Source organism: Alosa sapidissima, chromosome 18 (assembly GCF_018492685.1).
Source record: "Alosa sapidissima isolate fAloSap1 chromosome 18, fAloSap1.pri, whole genome shotgun sequence".
In the NCBI taxonomy this organism is placed as follows: Eukaryota; Metazoa; Chordata; class Actinopteri; order Clupeiformes; family Clupeidae; genus Alosa; species Alosa sapidissima.
In genome coordinates this window covers 17,584,501-17,605,179 of record NC_055974.1, presented here as the reverse complement: position 1 = coordinate 17,605,179, position 20,679 = coordinate 17,584,501, and the positions used below count along the sequence as shown (strand labels likewise).

The following is a 20,679-nucleotide window of genomic DNA, read 5'->3' as shown; positions in this document are numbered from 1 at the left end:
CCAATTTTGCTGCTCTTATTTCTTCATTGTATGTGCCTTCTTATTATGACCGCCGCGTGGCCAAATTTTTCGCATGCCCAAATTTCCAATTTCCGTCAATGATTCCCGGGACACTGAAAGACCGGGGTACACGAAACTTGGTGGGCATGTAACCCCACATGGATAGCATGGAACCATCATTTTTCGTTTTGATCTGTAGCCCCCCCGCTGGACTGGACCCCCCGAAAGGAGGGTAGGGCAGACACAGTTTTCTGTGAATATCTCGAAAACCGTAGGGTTTAGGAGGACCATTTTTTTTTGTATGTTGATCTCAAGGGGCCATGTCAACCCATTCCATAACCACTCATTTCATGTATAGCGCCACCTAGTTAAACACAAAAAAGTAAAAATGAGGTGTTGTAATTGAAGGTATCTGTGACCTAACATAGTCAAAACTGCAAAACTGAAATTGGAAGTGTAGGATCATTAGGACACCCTCTGTATGCACGCCAAGTTTTGTGGAATTCCGTTCATGGTGGGCCACACAATAAATTAATTTATGTTACTATACACCAACTGGCCTGTAGGTGGCCGGAGACAGTTTTCTGTGAATATCTCGAGAACCATAGGGCCTAGGAGGTCCACCTTTTTTATGTATGTTGGTCTTAAGGGGGCATGTCAACCCATCCCATTACCACTCATTTCATGTATAGCGCCACCTAGTTAAAAATTAAAAAGCAAAAAATTAGGTGTTTTCATCACAATATCTCTGGCTGACAAGGTCAAAACTGCACGCAATTAAAAGTGTAGGATCATTATGACACCCTCCGAATGCATGCCAAGTTTTGTGTACTTTCGTTCATGGGGGGCCTTACAATAAAATAATTTATGTGTACATTTAGTGACGTACACCAACAAGGATTCCTGGGACACTGAAAGACCGGGGTACACACAACTTGGTGGGCAACTTGTAGCCCCCCCGCTGGACTTGACCCCCCGAAAGGAGGGTAGGGGCGGAAGCTGCACTGAATACAACAGGAAAGCCCTGCAGCGCATAGTGAACACAGCTGGAAGGATTATTGGTGCTTCACTCCCCTCCCTGAAGGACATTTACACCACCCACCTCACCCGCAAGGCGACCAAAATTGTGAGTGATGCAAGTCACCCCGCTCACAATCTGTTCGATCTACTGCCCTCTGGGAAGAGGTACAGAAGCCTGCGCTCCCGCACTACCAGACTCACCAACAGCTTCATACACCAAGCTGTAAGGATGCTGAACTCTCTCCCTCCTCTCCCCCCTCCACCCTCAGCTACATAACATCCTGGACATTGGACCCACAATGGCCGCGTGCACTACTCCACTTGCACACTTGCACACTTGTACACTTTACAACTTGTTGTTGTTGTCCTGAAAACACAACACATCTGCTGCTCTTACATAACTTGCACCACTATGTCACTTTCTTTCTTACTTAGGTCAAACAGAACTACACAAGCCTTTTATTGGCCTGACTTTGCACTAGTATTTTATTGACTGTCTATGCACAATTTCAACCAAATTTTGCTGCTCTTATTTTTTTCATTATTATATGTGCCCTCTTATTTACTTACTTTTTTGTTTACTTGAATGTTATGTTTGTCTGTGGACTTAAATTGGTAAAATATGTCTTGTCTTCACCGTGGGATAGTGAGAAACGTAATTTCGATCTCTTTGTATGTCTGGAACATGTGAAGAAATTGACAATAAAGCTGACTTTGACTTTGACTTTTGACTTTGTAGGGCAGACACAGTTCTCTGTGAATATCTTGAGAACTGTAGGGCCTAGGATGACCATTTTTTTCCGTATGTTTGCCTCCAGGGGTCATGTTAACCCATTTCATGTGCACACATGTGCACAAACAGATACACACACACACACACACACACATACATTCACAGTAATCATACGTATGACACATACTCACACAGTAGACATATGTACGCTTGCATGCACAGGCACATACGCAGGCACACACACAAGCACGCACACACACACACACACACACACATACTCACACACTCACACACACACACACATAACATAAACATAACACAAACAATCAAGAATTTCTCAGATTTATGAACAGGCAAGATGGAGGTGGGGTTCTGTGGGGGAGCTGGACTGGAGGTGGGGTTCGGTGGGGGAGCTGGACTGGGACTCATAATATGACTGGGGTCATATTTTGTACCGCTCTGTGGTACATCTAGTTTACTTTTTATTGTTTACTTGAGTGTTATGTTTGTCTGTGGACTTAATTGGTAAAATATGTCTTGTCTCCACCGTGGGATGGTGAGAAATGTAATTTCGATCTCTTTGTATGTCTTGGCATGTGAAGAAATTGACAATAAAGCAGACTTTGACTTTGAGAACTGAAGTGGACTTCCCACTCACACCCTGCCGAGGTCTGATGCAGTGGTGAAGGACCCATCAGTCACTGTTGAGGCAACTCTGCATCGCAACAACACCACTCACCTGCTCCTGCTCCAGCCAAGAACAGCAAGGCAGACTCTTCTGGAGATTCAGAGAGCCCAAAACATGGAGTACTGGTCTAATTTAAAACTCCAGGGAAAGTTGGCAAAACTGCACTGCGCAGACCACTCCGTTTCACACACCATCTACAGTAATGCCACCATCGGTGAGGAGATCCTTACCTTCGTAAAAAGCCCGTCTTCAGGTTCTCCCCACAAAGAACAACCTATAGCACTGTGGTTTCCCTCCAACCATTCACCCCTCTGCATGCTGCATGAACCCCCCCAACATCTGGAGTCAGTAACCCACATAATGAACAGCTGTAGCTCTCTTAAATAGATAGATAGATAGATTACTTTATTCATCCCCAAAGGGAAATTATGGTGTTACAGCAGCAATTAATAATATAAACATATATCACACATAAACATATATACAAGTTATATATGTTTATAACAGCCTCAGTGTTGCACTTCCAGTCCAGTTTGTTATCCAGATGTACACCCAGATATTTGTAGTTTTCCACTACCTCCACCTCTTCCCCCATGATGGAGACAGTGTTCAACTTTGTCCTAGCCCTCCTAAAGTCTACTACCATCTCTTTGGTCTTGGCCACATTTAAGAGTAGGTGGTTGTTTCCACACCACGCCACAAAGCTGTTCACCAGTTCTCTATACTCAGTATCCTCCCCATCCGTCACACCCAATGGTGTTAAATGGTGTTAAAGGGCTGTGTATCGCCAGACATGACAGACTTGTGGACCTCATAGCTGCTCAGATCCCACGCACAGGAAGAGCAGACCTATAAACACGCTACTGTCCACTCTGAATGGTTTAATTCACCTGCAAACACCTTCTCTGGAATTGCAAACACACAAGACATTATCTCCATTTTTCAGAATGCTAAAGAAGTTAAAATATTTGATGAGTTGTATGCAATATTGAACCAACTTCTATGTAAATCCAAACAGTTCTGTCACACTATGTAGGATATGCCAGTTTAAATCATATGAATCCTCTGACTCAATAAGCAAAGTGCAAAGACAATAGAGTGGTGAAGTCCCGCCCCTTCCGTTTGCCTCCATGGGACCTATCTTTCAAAAAAATTTGAACGGCAGTCTATGGTGAAAAATAAATTATTTTCTGGTCCCGGTTGACTTGTGCCTTGAATTACCCATATGATGTTTGTCAATTTTAAAGACAATTTTTCATGTAAAGACATTTGCAGTTTGTTTCGTAACTATTGAATTACAACATTGTGAAAGATCATAATTCCAACGACTACAAACCCATCAGTCGCGCTAGTGACGTTAGCTCATTCACAGCCACACTAGATTGTACAAGCATACCAGCAACAGGTCTTAATTGGGCTTTCCTTGCCGAAGAAAATACCATGAGTCAGAGGATTAAACACATCAGGTAAGTTGTATTCGTCCATAGACTGTACATTACATACTGTTAAGTGACATAGCAGGCAGCAAGATGCAACCGTTAACTAGCATAACAGCTCTTATCGTTTCATTACGTTGGTGATGTACATCGTTCGAGACGAGAGATGTAGTCCACTGAGTGGATTCGCACAAAACCAACATAACTTTTGAAGTCTATAGAACAACAGTACTTTCTTGACGTGAAAAATTATCTTTTAATTTCACACACATCATATATGAAATTTGTGGCACAATTCAAACTGGACCAAAAAATAATTGTTATCTCTCCATTAACTCCCGTTCATAATTTTTTGAAAGATAGGTCCCATGGACCAGAAGTAGAAGGGGCGGGACTTCACCACTCTATAAGCAAGGTGGTTCAGTGAGTAGGCCTATTGTCTAGGCTAATATACTGTTGAAGTAGGTCTAATCTTTTTTAGCTAAGTGGTCCTTCGTCTGAAAAAGTTTGAGAAACACTGGCTAGGTCATGTACATAGGTTGGCGGTCCGTGGACTTTGCATTGGGGGACTGTATAAAACTAAGGCCAAGCAGCTAGTGAAGTACAGTTCCATATCAGCAATTATAGGAAGCATGTTTATTTGGAAGAGACAATGCTTCCTATACCCTTGAATCTGTAAACTAATGATAGATTGCTGAACTGCTTTAATCTACTGGATTATTAAGAAGATTTGATTCCTAATGTAACTTGACTTGTAAAGTGGAATCAGATAAAGTATATAAAATGTGTGTGTGTGTCTGTGTTTGAAACTTTCCATCAACTTTTCTCCCCCATTCATCTCTTTGACATTTGCTCTGTGAGCACATTCAGGCCTCTGTCATGCATGTGTTGCATTCAGGTTTAAAACAGCCATGTTTGCATTGCAATTATATGTAATGTTAACTTTTGATCTTTATCTCCAGATTTGCACTCCTGTCAAATAGTGTCAAAGTCACACCTGGATCAGCTAAGATTTGTGCCATCACTCAACAGCCTCTGACAGCTCATACACATGCGTTGCAGTGCTGGAGACGCATCCCGTCCACTTTACATGGGCTTACGTCATCCGTTGCCAAACTGAATTGTGGGTCCGTTGCGTCGCGTTGCTCCCGTCGCTCGCGTTGGGAAGTTCAGCTGTTGCTGTACCAACGGACAGCACCAGCCAATCAAATTATGAACAAGCGAACAACAGACGGCACCAGCTAATCAAATTACGGTTATACCTTAAGTCATTTGCATAGCTACCGTCGGGAACACCCACTGGCATGCGTTGATGGAACACAGCTGTGTGTAGAAGCCCTGAGTGTTGGCACTACAGTTATGTCGATTATGACTAGCAATGTAGTTCAAGATTAAACCAATCCTACCACATCTGAATGAAACAATAACAATGCCATGACAAGATATCTGAAAGGTGTGAAAGTTTATGTTAAGGTTATGTCAGTAATAGCAATTATCAACGACTACCGAATGCTACACCTGCTGACCTAAAGTAGAATTAAGAAATAAGCCCCGTCATAGGCCTGTGAAAGGTTTCAGTGTTGTCAGCAGAGTATGCCACATCACAGCAAGCTACAGTATGAAACTACTTTGTATGGTACTTGTGTCATCTAGAAGTTAACTAAAAAAGAAAGATTCTCTAAGGCTGCATTTCTAACCACATCCAAGAGCTTGTGATATGCAGGCAGGAAATGGAGGGTGTTAGTTGATTTGAGATGTGGTTATGTGGGTAGGGTTGCCAACCGTCCCGAATTGTCCGGGACATCCCGTATTTTTTACTGCAAACTTCTTTTCGCTCTTCTTAGAGAATGTTTACAATGTCAAAACGCACCAACAGCATCTTACATAAGGATGATACTTTGGGTCCTCTCTCAGTCTCCATTATGCAGCAGATCTAACTTGAACGTTATCCTTCAATTTCCTCTTCGGATCAATAAAGTATCTATCTATCTATCTATCTATCTATCTATCTATCTATCTATCTATCTATCTGTCTATCTATCTATCTATCCTACTCGTTTTATTTGGGAACGCGTCTGAGCATGCGCCAGGTTCCAGCTGGCTTGTCATTGTTGATACAGTAATTGATTTATCCTTTTTAATATGAGAAACTTTTAAAAGGAAATCATGAGGACAACAAAAACAATGCAGGCTGCACGCAGGCTGCGCGCACTGTGATTTGGACTGTGATAGAATATGAAGAGTGGTCTTTGCATTTGTGTAATGGAATTGGTGAGTCTTGAAGTCTTCAATAATTTGTTTCCCTTAAACTAAGCATTTACGCGAAGCACATGATATGCCAATTGAAACACATTCCCCTCAGAATTGCAAACAAAATATCATCATGTCATTACGTGCTTTTATTTCCAAAGGAATGAGGGTTGTTTATACCAACTTAATAGTATGCTCATCATTGTTAATATTGTGCTATAAATGTGGCACAAACAGTCAAACAATGTTAGAGTTTGTGGACTAACCATAGGGTATATTTGAATGGAGTGACAGTGCACCATTTATGAATAAATTAAACTGTATCAAATGAAACAGCGTTTTTTTTTTTTTTTTTGGGGGGGGGGGGGGGGGGGGGAGGAGTTACCCTCATTTGGGGTTGAGAAAGTTGGCAACCCTATGTGTGGGAGACTAAATGAGACTCACATACAAAGATACAGTGGGGACTCCAGGGTGCTCAGAGACACATATCAGATGAAAAAAAAAACAGTTTCCCTCTCTTACTCCCTCCCTCCCCATTATTACTCAACACAGATGTTTCCTTGCCAGAAATAGCACCTACTTCCTGACCAGGAACCATCAAACCAGAAAATGAGACAGATTAACAGATTTAAGTGATTCAGAAGCTCTGCCCTCCATTATAAAAACACTGATCTCTAAGTAATTGATTAGCCATTGCACTATTAGCCCAATCAGTGAGTCAGTGAGGAATTTGGAACTTGTCCTGTGAAATAGAAGAGTTGCATATTTGTGTTCAACAGAAACCTCACTGGGAGCCAAAACTCACCAAGAGAGACATGTCAAGACAGCTCTTTTAACTAGCAACTGAAAGCCTTCACCCACGTGTGCAAAGCCTACTATTCCCTAAATTACATTACATTCATGCACACACACACACACAAGTTGTACATGCACACCCAGTGACTCAGTGACAGACAGACATACATAGCCTACATACACAAATAGAGAGACAGGTGAACAATAATAGAAAATACAAATGCAAACACACACACACACACACACACACACACACACACACACACACACACACACACACACACACACAGAGATACACACACACCCTCCTCCCCTCACTTACATCCCTCGGCAGGTGGTACGGCTCGCACACGTGCCTCACTCCCCCCTCAGAGTTGGGATACTCCTTCACCTTCCGGTACACCAGCACGGGCACGGACAGAGCCAGCACCAGCACCCACACGCCGACCAACAGCTTGAGCACCGTCCCCCGGCTGGCCTTGGCGCCAGCACTCTGGGGCCTCGTGACGGCCAGCAGCCGGTGGAGGCTCATGAGGGTGATGAGTGCGATGGACGCGTACATGTTGGCGCAGCACAGGTAGAAGAGCAGCTTGCAGAGCACGGCTCCAAACTCCCAGTCGCTGCGCACCAGGTAGACCACGAAGAAGGCCGTGAGGGCCATCAGCAGGCCGTCGGCGCACGCCAGGTGCAGGATGAGCAGCGTGGTCACCGAGCGCCGGCGGGCGCGCGCCAGCACGCTCCAGATGACAAACAGGTTGCCGGGGACGCCCAGCAGGAAAACTAGGCCCAGGATGAGCGCTCCGGTCACTGTGACTGGCATGCTGCTCACGATGCTCTGGTCGGGGTTCAACGAGGGGCCCGAGAGTGTGGAGGTCGTGCCGTTGGGGTGGATTATGGGGGTAAACCACGAGACGGGAGACGGACCCAGGGAGCGAGGGAAGGTGGGAGGCGTGTACTGGACGAAGGACGTGTTGTTCAGGTCCATCTTGCCGGAGGCTGTCGCAAACAGGAAATAGGTTAGCAGATAACAAAGATTTCCTTAAGGTCTCTAAAGTGTTTTTTTTTGTTGTTGTTGTAAATTTGTTTGATTAGGACATCACTGCATGATATTACAGTACAAAGCAGTACAGGGCAAACAAACATGTCCAGTTTTATGTTTTACAAGACATACAAAACCAACAGAAATAAAGTAAAATACAAAACGGAGAATGAAAATGAAAACCCACCCTCATCACCCAAGTTGGTCCACTCTTATGAATTACTTCAAAGCATATAATAGATAATACTGTATATGTATTAAACCTGAAGGGCCCTTGAAAAGTCTGGAATATGAGTGATGGGCATGGGGGCCCATCAGGACTGCCTATGCATAGGGCCCAGGATCATGTGCTACGCCCCTGTGTGAGACAGACTTTCAACGTCAGCAAATGTGCCACTCAAGAACATGCAGTTCTCAAAATGATATGATGCCTTTATCATTCCAAAAGTGTAAATGCAGAGTCAAGTTTGGAGGGTGAAAATGTATTGCATAGTGGGCCCAAGAGGATAAGAGGGGGAGCATGTCAAAGCTACAAGCAAGGATGTATGACAGGAGAGGGACTCCATTTTACACCAGTCCAACTCATTCTCATATTGCCAGCTGAATATTTTTTGTATATTTGCTGCCCATTAGTAAAACATAAAATTAGGAAGGTCCAGTCCACCCTCCAATTTAGCCACCTGCAGAGCGCTTCTCCTTATTCTTGCTAGATTGCCTGCCCACAAAAATGGGAAGATAATTTGATCAAGCTTTTTGAAGAATAACTTCAGTCAGAAAAAGGGGAAGTCATTGAAAAAGAAACAAAAAATGTGGCACTCTGCCAGCAACTAGCAGTGGCAGCTTGGACCATCTTTGTAGGTCTGCTTTAACTTTAGTCAATAGTTTGTCAAAATTGTTTTTATGTAGAACTCACATTGAATGGGTAATGTTAATCCCTAGATATTGAAAACCATTTTTGGGGAATTCATTTTGCTATCTGAAAAAGCACCAAAATCCCCTAGAACTTGAGTTACTCTATTAGTACAGACAAGTATTTCATATAGAGTAAAATAACATCTGCATAGGGACATGATGACATAATGCACATTTCCCTGCCATATACCCTGCAGATGTTGATGTTTTCAGCATAACGATTGGCTGTTTTGTAAAAAGGTGGGCGAAAGTGAGCACACCGGATGCCCTTTTGAAAGATCATGGTGGCCAACCGGGATGCTAACTGGCTGGAGCAAACCTGACCCCCCCAGGCATAAACATCAGTGATTACAGTCATGGCCTCCTAATGTACTCCAGTTGAGCAACCAGACTATGTCTCATCCTGAACTGAAAAACTGCATGTGGAAATCATCCACACGTTGCTTTTCCAAACCAGCCATTACATGCCATCCAGAAAAACAGAGCCACTGAGAGACACTAATCAACAACAGTCCTGATGGAGAAGCTGAGGCGTAAGTGGCAGCATCCCGATCGCTTGTGGTTCCACGGGCCCACAGGGACCCGAGTCCGATTCGATTCCTGACCGGCGGTCATTTCCCAATCTTAACTCCATCTCTCTTCCATTCATTTCTTTGTCATTCTCAACTGTTCTATCAGCATAAAGACAAACAATATCAGTCCTCACACATGTATGATGATCATAATCAGTCTATTCAATGGTGGGGATTTGGTAAACTTCGGTTGAGTGTGTGATGTTCGTAATAATCCCATCATTGTGTAACGTTCAACACTAAACTCAATTATTCAATTTCCTGACTGGCTATCTACACCACCAGAATCCAGACATCGGTACCAGTGACATTCGTGGTCTAAATCAGTATGACGCAGAGCAAGTCAACTCTGCTAAGTGGAAACAGACAGCCTGTGCGAGATGTGGTTTCCACCAGCAACAGGATCGATGGGAGGACAGAGAGACCAGATGATAAATGTGAGACCGGACAGATCAAAAGGACAGATGCCAAGAGAGAATGGAACAGGATGTAATGGAGAAGATCAGAGGATTAATGAGGAATTAGACGAGAGCTCTAAGTGCTCTCTCTCTCTCTCTTGCTATTTTTCTCTCCCTTCCTCTTTCTCTCTATCACTCTCTTGATCTCTTTCACTTTCTCTCTCTCTCTCTCTCTCTCACACATATACAAACACACACACACACACACACACACACACACACAAACACACACTCACACTTTCCCTCCAGCACAATGAGTGAGTAAAAAAGGACTGAATGTGAGCCTACTAAGGTGGGTAATATATTGCTTCATTTACAGTTTTTCACAATTGCACTAATTTCACAAAACACTAAACCCCATTCTCTGAAATAATTTCTCAGTTGCCTGAACACAATTCTTGAGTTGATCACTATTTTGGCAAAACCATAAACAGTTTTCACATAAAACACAATTTGCAAATCTCACAGACTATTTTTGCAAAACTCTAAACACACGATCATGCTACAGTATAAGACACATTTTGCACTGCAATTCACTTGTAATGAATAATGGTAACCACAAGTAGCCAAAGGTAAACACAAATAGAGCACAGATGTCATACGTTAAACACAACAACTATCACATTTCATTCAAACGATGTGACACAACCAATATCACCTAGTTCAGAGTGTAAACAGGTTGCTGAATAGTGCAGGTTCATATCAACAATCGACAGATCACTGACACAAAACTATCACTGAGGCATTAGTGAATACAGTTTTTCACAATTGCTAAAACACATTTACGTAAAAAGTATGACGTAACAAGTATGACGACCTGACAAGTTTGTGAGATGCGCATATGAGATGGGTACAGACTACTGAAGATGTTAAAAGGATATTCCACCATTTGGGGAATTACACTAATTTTCCACCTCCCCTCGAGTTAAACAATTGAGTTTTACCTTTCTCCAGTTCATCCAGCCTGGATTCTGGTGATACCAGTTTTAGCTCCAGCCTAGCATAGATCATTGAATCTGATTAGACCATTAGCTTCTCGCCTGCTAGCATCACATTTAAAAGTGTGGAATTGTCCTATTTAAAATTTGTCTCCTCTCAAGTTAGAAAGTGTAATAAGACCAACGGAAAATGAAACGTGGCGATTTTCTAGGCTGATTTGACATGGAACTATACTCTCATTTCAGCGTAATAATCAAGGAACACCATGGGCACAGCAGAACAATGAATCATGCCGCACCTGAAAATAGTCCCTGTAGGCTATCTTCCAGCAACAAGGTTGAGCTGCAGCAGACGAATCGGTTAGTAACTGGATTACGCCTGAATGAGAGTATAGTTCCATGTCAAATCAGCCTAGTTATAAATTGCTACATTTGATTTTCCTTTGGTCTTATTACACTTTCTAACTTGAGAGGAGACACGTTTTAAATAGGAAAATTACCGGAAATCTTAGTCACTTTTAAACGTGATGCTAGCAGGCGAGATGCTAATGGGCTAATTCGATTCAAGAATGAATCAGGAATGAATCTGCAATTCTGTGGAATAAGTGATCATCAACCCTCTTTGAATCTCTACGTGTCTCTTAGTATGTCCTCCTCTTTCTCACTTGCCCTCTCTATCTTTCTCTCAATTTCTTTCCGTCCCCTGGGGGAGGGTGGTCAGTGTGACTCACCTACACACTCACAATCTCTCTTGTACCGTCACAGTTCATGACCTGAAACACATTCTTCAACACAGTCTGGCAAGACGGATGAGGAAAAGAAAAATCAATTCCATGGATCAACCCAGTATTCAACCAACTACTGTATACTGATCACAGTCAACAGTACAGCGTGTATACACTTGATATAGTGAATGGCTTCAGTAAAGTAATAAACCATACACAACATTTGGAAAAACAAATAGGAGACGCACAGTCAGAATCACTATCTCCCTTGTAACTCTGGTGAGTGTTGGGGAGATAACTATTGCAATCTCAAGTTGTTTCTGGCTATCATTCAGTTAGCCCAATGTAATACAAGTGAAATGTGAGAATGTTTTAGGGTGTACTCAAACACACCATATTGTGTGTGTTTGTGTGTCTCTGTGCGTGGTGTGTGTGTGTGTGTGTGCCTGTCTATCCATCTGTCTTTGTTTATTTTAGGTGTTTATGGGTGTGTGGGCAAGATATTTTGACCAACACAAACAAAGGTGTGCACAAGACACTCCTGTGGGTGTGCTTCCAGGACTATGTGAGTGTGTGTGTGTGTGTTTATATGTCTGAACTGGCTACCTGCTCATGCATGGGCAAGCATGCTCTCTCTCTCTCTCTCAATGTATAGCTAGGTGAATATGGTTTGTGGGTGTCTCATGCATGTGTGCACACTGAGTGCCTTCGCACAAAAGATACTTAATGGTGGTGTGACTGAGTTTCTCTCAGTCTCTCTTTATCTCTCCCTCTCTTTGTGTGTGTGTGCGCGCGTGTATGGATGTGTATTTGCACGTGTGTGTGTACATGTATTTATGTGTGAGTGATTGTCGATAATTTCACATAAAAGCATCATGATTTGGTTTCTGTGTATGTATGTAGGTATGTTTGTGTCCATGATTGATTGCTCCTTTGTTGAGAAGTTCAGAACAATAATGAAGTGTGTCTTGACTCCTGTGATACTGACGGCCCCACTCCCTGAGGCGGGGCAAGGCGTGTGTCTACAGCCCCACAGTTCGCCCCCTCATGCCCCTCAGGCTTCCACAGGGAGGACATGAGATGTCCCGTCTTCCCTTCCAAAATTAGCAACACTTGCGGTTGTAAGTAACAGTGTGAAATTCAAAGACCTGCCCAGAGATGAGACCAGACATGGAGAGCCAAGCGATGAGGAATCATTCAGATATTTTATAAAATACAGACTTATTTGGTCAGTGAGATTTCTGGAGGATGGTGAATGGCGGCACTGGCGCTGACTTTGATTGACAGTGGAGTGTGTTCAGACTTGGCCTTTTGTTGGAGGGTGTGTGTGAATAGTTCACTGACACATTACAAGGAAGCAGGCAGAACACAAAGAAGAGAGAGAGAGAAAAAATCAGGTACTTGTTTGGCAACACACCCTCAGATGAAGACAAATGAAGTTACACCCACACACACACACACCTAATTCTCTAAGTCTCTTCCTCCCCCAAGGATCTGTGACAAGAGAACAGGTCCTTTTTGGATGCATTTGTGACATAATACTCTCAACAAACTACCTGCACAACTGATTTAAGTGGTTTTACCTCTGTGTGTATATGTAGAACTAGTTCAATCCTGATCTGTGACACTTAAAAAAGTGCCTAATCATAGATAGTCTCAGGTAACATTAACCTGAGTAAATGTTGAATGGGAAAGCATGTTACAACCTGCATAGGCACATAGAATGTGTCATTTCAATCATGCACAATCAAAGCAGTGTGTGGGATTTAGAGCTGAACTATTAGCAGAGATGGAAACAAGCAATCAAACCATCCTTTCATCATGCAAATGCAAACTGTTGTGTTTTCATTAGCTTAGAATGAGCTACAACAGGTAGTGAATTCTCCTACTTGAAGTCTGGTATGTTGTGCAAACCATGCTTGCTACAGTAGCCCAGAAAGGACAAAAACAAAACACTGGCTCTAGAGAGTGCCTTTCACATTTTTATCCCACTTTGACAGCTGCAATATTTCACCCACATGTCTTACAATCACTGTAATATATAGCCTACATCATCCATGCAAACACACACAGAAACATAAAACAAATATAAAAAACATACTGTACATACACAAACAGAAAACACACATACAGACAAACACACACACACACAGAACATACCCCCCCCCCCCCCCCCAAACACACACACACACACACACAAACACACACAGCACAGGTACACACACTCACACATACACATAGAATTCACACTGATATTAGTCAGGATTAAGCATTCATATGCTTCCCTGAAGTAGCATATTATCAGACCAGAAACCCAGAAACCACACCAAAGCAAACCTCAAAGTGAGACAAACAAGACAGATTTAAGTAATTCAGTCCTTCTGCTCTCCATACATACTTGTTCTGTCACTTGTCCTATCACATGGAAGAGTTACATATTTGTGTTCAACAGAACCCTCTCTGGGAGTCAAATCTGAAGACATGTCAAGACAGCTCATTTAACGGCCAGCAACACTAGCAACTGAAAACCTCACCCACGCGTGCAAGCCTACTTTTAACAAAACCACATTATATGCATTTAAAGTGCATTTAATTTCATACTAACACAAATTATTCCTCATTAAGGGGAAAATTTGATTTTATAATTTACAACTAACATTTGAACATTTACATGGTGCATTCAGAAACTGTGTGCTTGTAACAATCAACAGTTGTTGAAATGAGTGTAGATTTTGATGATAGAACATAATAACATACAATTTCTTAAATACATTTTGATAACCTAGAAAAGTCATCAACTGTGCTAATGTAAATAAAGGTGCTTACCTGAGGTATGAAATGTAGCGCCGAACACCTATTCCAGGACACTAATAGAGCTGTCAAACAGACAACATCTGTTTCCATTTACCCTCTTCTTTTCCAGTTTTTATCAGTCCATATCCCTCCCCTTGCCCAGGACAGGACAGCTTTCTAGCTGCACTCTTTAAAAAAACAAGCAATAGCCTACATCTGAAGAAATCTCTCTCTCTCTTTCTCTCTCTCGTTCCCTCTCCCTTCTTGTCTCTCTATCCTCAGGACTGTCATACTTGCAGCAGCACGTTGTATTCGGAGGGAGGGGGGGGGGGGGGAGTATTTCCTGTCTGTAGTCCATCACTGCTTGTCTTTTCACCTCTATTTGCTACAGAAGAATGACTAATAACTGTATTGCCCTGAAGTTGAGCCATGAGGATTCCTTATCAAAAAGATAAGACGTGCTCACTTGCATGCACTTATTACTCACCTGATATGCTAAAACACGTCTGAGCGCGCGCGCTCTCTCTCTCTCTCTCTCTCTCTCTCTCTCTCTCTCACACACACACACACACACACACACACACAGGTGAGTCCTCAGATATATTGCTTGCTTCAGTGAAGCTGGTAAATATAAACTCATACATAGAGTGGACACACTCCAAAATGCACACACTTAACTGATAAGCCAATGATTACTACAGCCAGGCCCGGGGTGGGTAATCGGGAGAATCGGGAGAATTCCCGGTGGGCCTCTTCACTTTTGGGCCGGTCAAGGAAAAACATATTATCTTAAAGTAGGCTACTCACGTTCCGCAATCTACTGTATGCCTGACACCGCAGCGTCTGCATGGGTTGTAGCCTACCATGTGAGGGAGTTCTCCCCTCCCAAAAAGAGTTGGTTGGGTCCATATAGCCTGTCTTTTCCAAAAAGTTTTCTCACATAGGCCTACCGATAGCCGGGGCGGCCCTACCGTAACGATAAGCGTCAGAGAGGATGGATGGTTTAAAGAGACCAGGTGGGACTGAAAAGTCCAGGTAAAAAAAGAAAGGAAGGTATTGGAGGAGGATGTTGCCAAATGTGCCAAGCTTCCAGATTTTTTTTAAGACAGACACTGGCAACTGGTAAGAGAGATAGCAATGATTAGCAGCGTAATTATTGGGTAATAAGCCTATTGGACGTTAGCGTTGTCAACCTATTCGCAAGCAACTAATTAAATGAATTAAAATATTAGCCTTTTTGTATCATCCATCCAACATTGTGATTCATAGATTTTGTGAATATTATGCCATCAGCCAGTCCCTGATGATGATGAGCCCGAAATTAGCTATGAGGAGGCCATGAGGGACAAGTAGAGAGGATAAAAGAGTAAACAATCTGAATTAAAATGATTTAATGTAAGAAAGATCAGTATATGACAGCAGTAATCTACATGATCAATCTATATGCCTTGTTTGCTCAGAAGTGAGTGTAAGTAGCCTACTGTAGCCTACATCACCAAACACCAATATGATAGCCTATACCCACGCTGAAAAACATTTAAATATTAGTTCAATATGCCTCTTTGTGGAAGAGTGGAATACATTTCAAATGCTTTATTTCTTTCTGTTTTTGTTAACTTATCAACCTACTGTATCCTTGTGGAATAGTGGAATATGTTTGGTTAACTTCTCAGTTTAAGTAAATTATTATATAACCTTTACACATTTGTTGAACCATGGTACTAATAAAAACTACTGGATAGTAAGAACTGAACTGTTGCTTAATTTATCCAACCATTTTATCCAACCAATTTAGCCAACCATTATTTCCACCATGAAAAAAGTGGGCTGGTATCGGGCCTGAAACTCCCAGGCTGAAAAATGGTCCCACTCTGACCCTGACTACAGCCTATGGCAATCTGGAATTTCAGTGCATGATCGCCATCTGCAGGCTATGACCAAATTACTGTAACTTTTGTCAAGCAAGGGAGTACGGTAAGAATGAATAGCAACAAAACACGTTTTGTAACAACAAAAACATTTTTTGTAACAATGTGGCTGAATTCTACGACTTAGAGGAAAATAAATGTATTAATCACTTAATTTCTTTTCTGATTTACTTACAATCATTGGCAATGTACAGTACTAAATTACTTTAGTTCATTTAATATGATTTTCACTGTGTGATGTCTTTCAAAGCTTGAAACTGAATCTGAATTCACATAACAATATAATTACTTTAATATTTAGAATATCATGTTGTGTGAGTACAGACATTGTATTGAACATAGATGGACGGAGAGAAGAACTTGCTCATGACACCCATGGCTTCCTGCTGGTTAAGTGGTATTTGATAATCGTTTGACCAGTTACAGTTTTTCTGAATGCTTAAACCCTAACCGTGATTCTTATAGCACAATTTCTAAAATGATTAATACTTATAGCCACTCACTGAGTTTGCAAAACTAAAAGCACGAACACTACTTTGCACTAAGTTTGCAATTTTGTAACACACACTTACAAACACGCAAAACTGTAGGTACAATTCACTGCACAGCACTCTTTTTGCGGAACTGTAAACACAACTCACTGCTTTACACTCAATTTCTAAATGATCAACACACTCCTAGCAAAACTATACACACGTATGGCTATTATTTACACTATTTTGCCAACTGTCTGGCACAATGTCACATGTGAAAACTGTTTTAGTAATTAGATCACTTTGCAATCAGCCTAAGCACTATACATAAGCAAATTGCAAATAATTCCATAAGGCTACGAGAAATACAGCAGCGCATAATTGAGGATGACACCACCTTCAACATACACAATGTGAGCATTTCTGTATTATGTTGTGTACTTGCCCGTAACAGAATCCGAATGAAACAAATCTACAGAGTCCCTTTTGAAAGAAACAGTGAACGTGTAAAACAACTGCGATATGACTATGTGCAGGTATAGTTATAGTATCATTGGTACTGAATCTGGAAATGCATACTGTAGTGCTGTGCATGGGCCTGCAGTGCTGCATTTGTTTTGTCTTGTCCAGAGAGTGATGGAGCTAGAGGCAGATGCCATGGGTCATGAGCTGCTTTTTGTGGATGAGGCAGGTTTTACAGTAACTTCACTAAAACAAGGAGATGTGGCAGGAACATTACTGGGACACCGTGCCATAACCAGGACAACGTGGTGGTAACAACTATGTGTGCAAAAAGACATGCTCACTAATGTTCAGAGACCAGAGCAGACAAGATACGTCATCATATGGGACAATGTTAGTTTCCATAGGGCTGCTTTGGTCCGCAACTGGTTTACAGATCACCCACTCTTCACTGTAGTGTACCTCCCCCCATACTCTCCATTCTTGAATCCAATTGAAGAGTTATTCTCTGCCTGGCGCTGGAGGGTTTATGACCGTCATCCCCATCAACGTATAGCCCTTTTCATGGAGGAGACATGTGGGGATATTGACCAGGCATCATGTCAGGCCCGGATACAGCATTCCAGAAGATATTTTTTCCCGGGGCCTTGGACTACAGGACATTGCATGTGATGCACACAAAATGTTGTGGCCGGACCCAGGAAGACGACACGATGTAGACTGTTTTTTTTTAGTGAATAGTGAAAAAAACACTTGTTTGTTTTGATGTGAATGAATGAACACCTATACTTGATGTTTGGATCCCTGTATGTTTACAGAACTATGACAAAAGTATGACCTCAAACTGACATACCCTACCTTGTGCACAGAGAAAGCAAAGCAGATGTGTCTTTTATTCATACCATCAGTGTGTAGTTGGCACATTGTGTGCTTATTACAGTTTTTTACGATTGTTTACACACTAAAATAAAAACTTCCACACAATTTGCAAAATTCTACTCCAAGGAGCAAAACACCTCCACAGATTTGCACAGCATTACACACAATATCTGCTTCACCCTTTTTGCAAAACATTACACACAGTGATTTGTAAAACTCTACACACATTTTCACACCTTAGACACAGATAAGGATTGTGAGGTTACTTCTTTGTCATTACAAAGCCCCGGATTGCCAATGACCACACTAATGAACGAATTGGATAACCACATCCACCAGGTGTGGAAGCACACATGTGCTAATTTGAAAACGCAGCACTCAGGTGTACTATAAAAGGCAGCAGCTTTTACAGTAGTTTTTCTTCAGAGTCAAAGTGTATGTACTTCATGCAGTAATTTTTATTTGTCTACAGATTTTATTTGTTTCTTTGATTTCATTGTTGGTTGATTACTGTAACTGATTATGATAAGAAATACTGTAAGTATTGAAATAAATACTTCAGTCTGCAGCATCAGTGTTGTGCAGTGATTGGTAAGTTTATAGTAGGCCCATTCTCCCTATATCTCAAACTAATCATGAACAATGTTGTGGGTTTGTCACTATTTTTTTGTCATCTAAATGATCCCTTACATAACAATGTCTGGCCAAAAATCTAGCACATGCTATTTCCTAACATTAGTTTTTTTTACAAATGTGTTTTTTTTATTTATCACAGCAGTGTGAAACTGCCTGCAATAGTTTCTGATCATTGAGAACTGTATTTGTGTGTACACAAATATGTGTATATGTTGACTGGAGTGTGTATGTTTTGACTGAAGTGTGTCATTTTGCAAACAATCTAGGAATTATGCAAATTGAGTGTGGTGTTTGGATAATTGTGTTTTGAAAAAAAGAACCCGGTTTTCAAAATTGCATGTAAACAATTGAAAAAAACTGTGTGAAGCGTTAAGCAAGGTTTATTCGCTTTTGCACAGAAAACTACAATGTTTTGCTGATTTGGTGAAAGGTTATCTTATTTGTGTGTAGAGTTTTGCAAAAATAGCCAATAGTTACAAAAAATGTGCTTAAGCAATCAGAAAAAACTGTAGGACATGTGTACAGGCCAGTTATGCAATTAAAAAATATATAATGTCCACAACACTGCTTTTGACTCCCATATTTAATGCACAACAGGCAACGTTTCGACCCTGCTGGGTCTTCTTCTGGCAAAATGATTCATTTTTTGCTACAGGCCAGTTATGACCAGCAGATATTGGCCAGCAGATGTCTATTTTGATGTATATGATTTAAGCATTTATTTACATTACTGTAAATGAGGGGTTCCCAACCCCCGGGCTGGACCGAACTGGTCCGCAAAAAAATAACTTTAAAAAAATAATAAAAAATACATGCAATACATACTGGTCTACTGCTTTATGTTTTGATAGTTTCCTGGACATGTCAAACATTTTATTACAAGGGAATTAATAGTCATTTACAATGATCAATCGAAAAGTTATTAAAAGTTGAAATACAGACTACAATTTAAAAAATGTACAGCCTCATTCAGCGAAGAAGTTGTCAGCTGGCTAGTTAACGACGAAATGTGAAATGAAAGTCTGAGGAAGAGCGAACAGCTTTGGTGTGCGGATCTCTTTCCTTTCTCTTGAAGCCTAATAATTGGATCCTGCACCCATAAGTGTGACCTGGGATGTGCGTGGCCTGAATGCTTTTACTTTAAGGATAAACAAAGGAACACAAGGAACAGGACACAGGAAGTAAACAAAGGTAACAGGAAGTAACATGAGGTGCAGACGATGGAATACAACATCACTACAGACAGGGAGACAAAACTGAGACGAGACCCTTACACATGTGTTGCATTTAATTTATTTTTGCATTATCTAAATGTAAGATATGGAAGTCAACAAGATATAAAGAGAGTGACAATAATCATGTAAGGACACAAATAAACTGACTGTTAAGAGCTGTGATGAATCAAAATTAAACACCTAAATCAGTAAATTAAATCAGTAAATTGGACTAGACATCATGTTAGGCACACAAAGTGAAACTTTAAAACCATTGGTCATACTGTCATTATATATATAATAGTAAGTAAAATACAACTCAGATTTTACTGTAATCGTTGTAATTTTTCCCTCTTCTCCTTGCAAATTTTTTTTTAACTCCATCATAGACCGCGTCTTTGGCCATCTCTGCAGCCTCTCCTGGACTCTGAGCCTCCCCAGCTGCTTTGGTTCCTACAATCCCTCCTGCCACTGCGCCAGCTGTAACCATCAGACCTCCAACCACCCCTGCAGTTATTCCAGCTACCACCCCAAGATCTACAGCTCCTCCTGCCCCTGCTGCTCCACCCACAGCTGCTGTCCCAGCCTCTGCTGCTGTGCTTGCTGCTACTGTTCCTGCCTCTACACCTGCTAATGTTTACTCCAGTACCTGCCCCTCCCACAATTATGCCTCTTGCCCCTGCTGCTCCTACTGCACCCGCTGCTCCTGCTCCCATTGCCCCGGCTCC

At 41.7% G+C, this 20,679-nt stretch overlaps 1 protein-coding gene across 3 annotated transcripts in view; it reads right to left on the bottom strand.

Annotated features, from left to right (window-relative positions):
• Window positions 1-14,657, bottom strand: part of ltb4r2a (leukotriene B4 receptor 2a) — a 41,427-nt gene extending 26,770 nt beyond the window's left edge. For 2 of the 3 annotated variants that reach the window (XR_006024774.1, XM_042069284.1), the window contains exons 1-2: window positions 14,393-14,655; window positions 7,245-7,918 (exon numbers count right to left, since the gene is read on the bottom strand). Coding sequence is in view for 2 of the 3 variants with exons in the window: in XM_042069284.1 (XP_041925218.1) it covers window positions 7,245-7,907 (663 nt within the window). In the remaining variant the exon portion in view is untranslated. Of the gene's footprint in view, window positions 1-7,244; window positions 7,919-14,392 lie in introns of all 3 variants that reach the window. The other variant, XM_042069285.1, reaches the window with a different exon arrangement.
• Window positions 14,658-20,679: the final 6,022 nt, after the last annotated feature.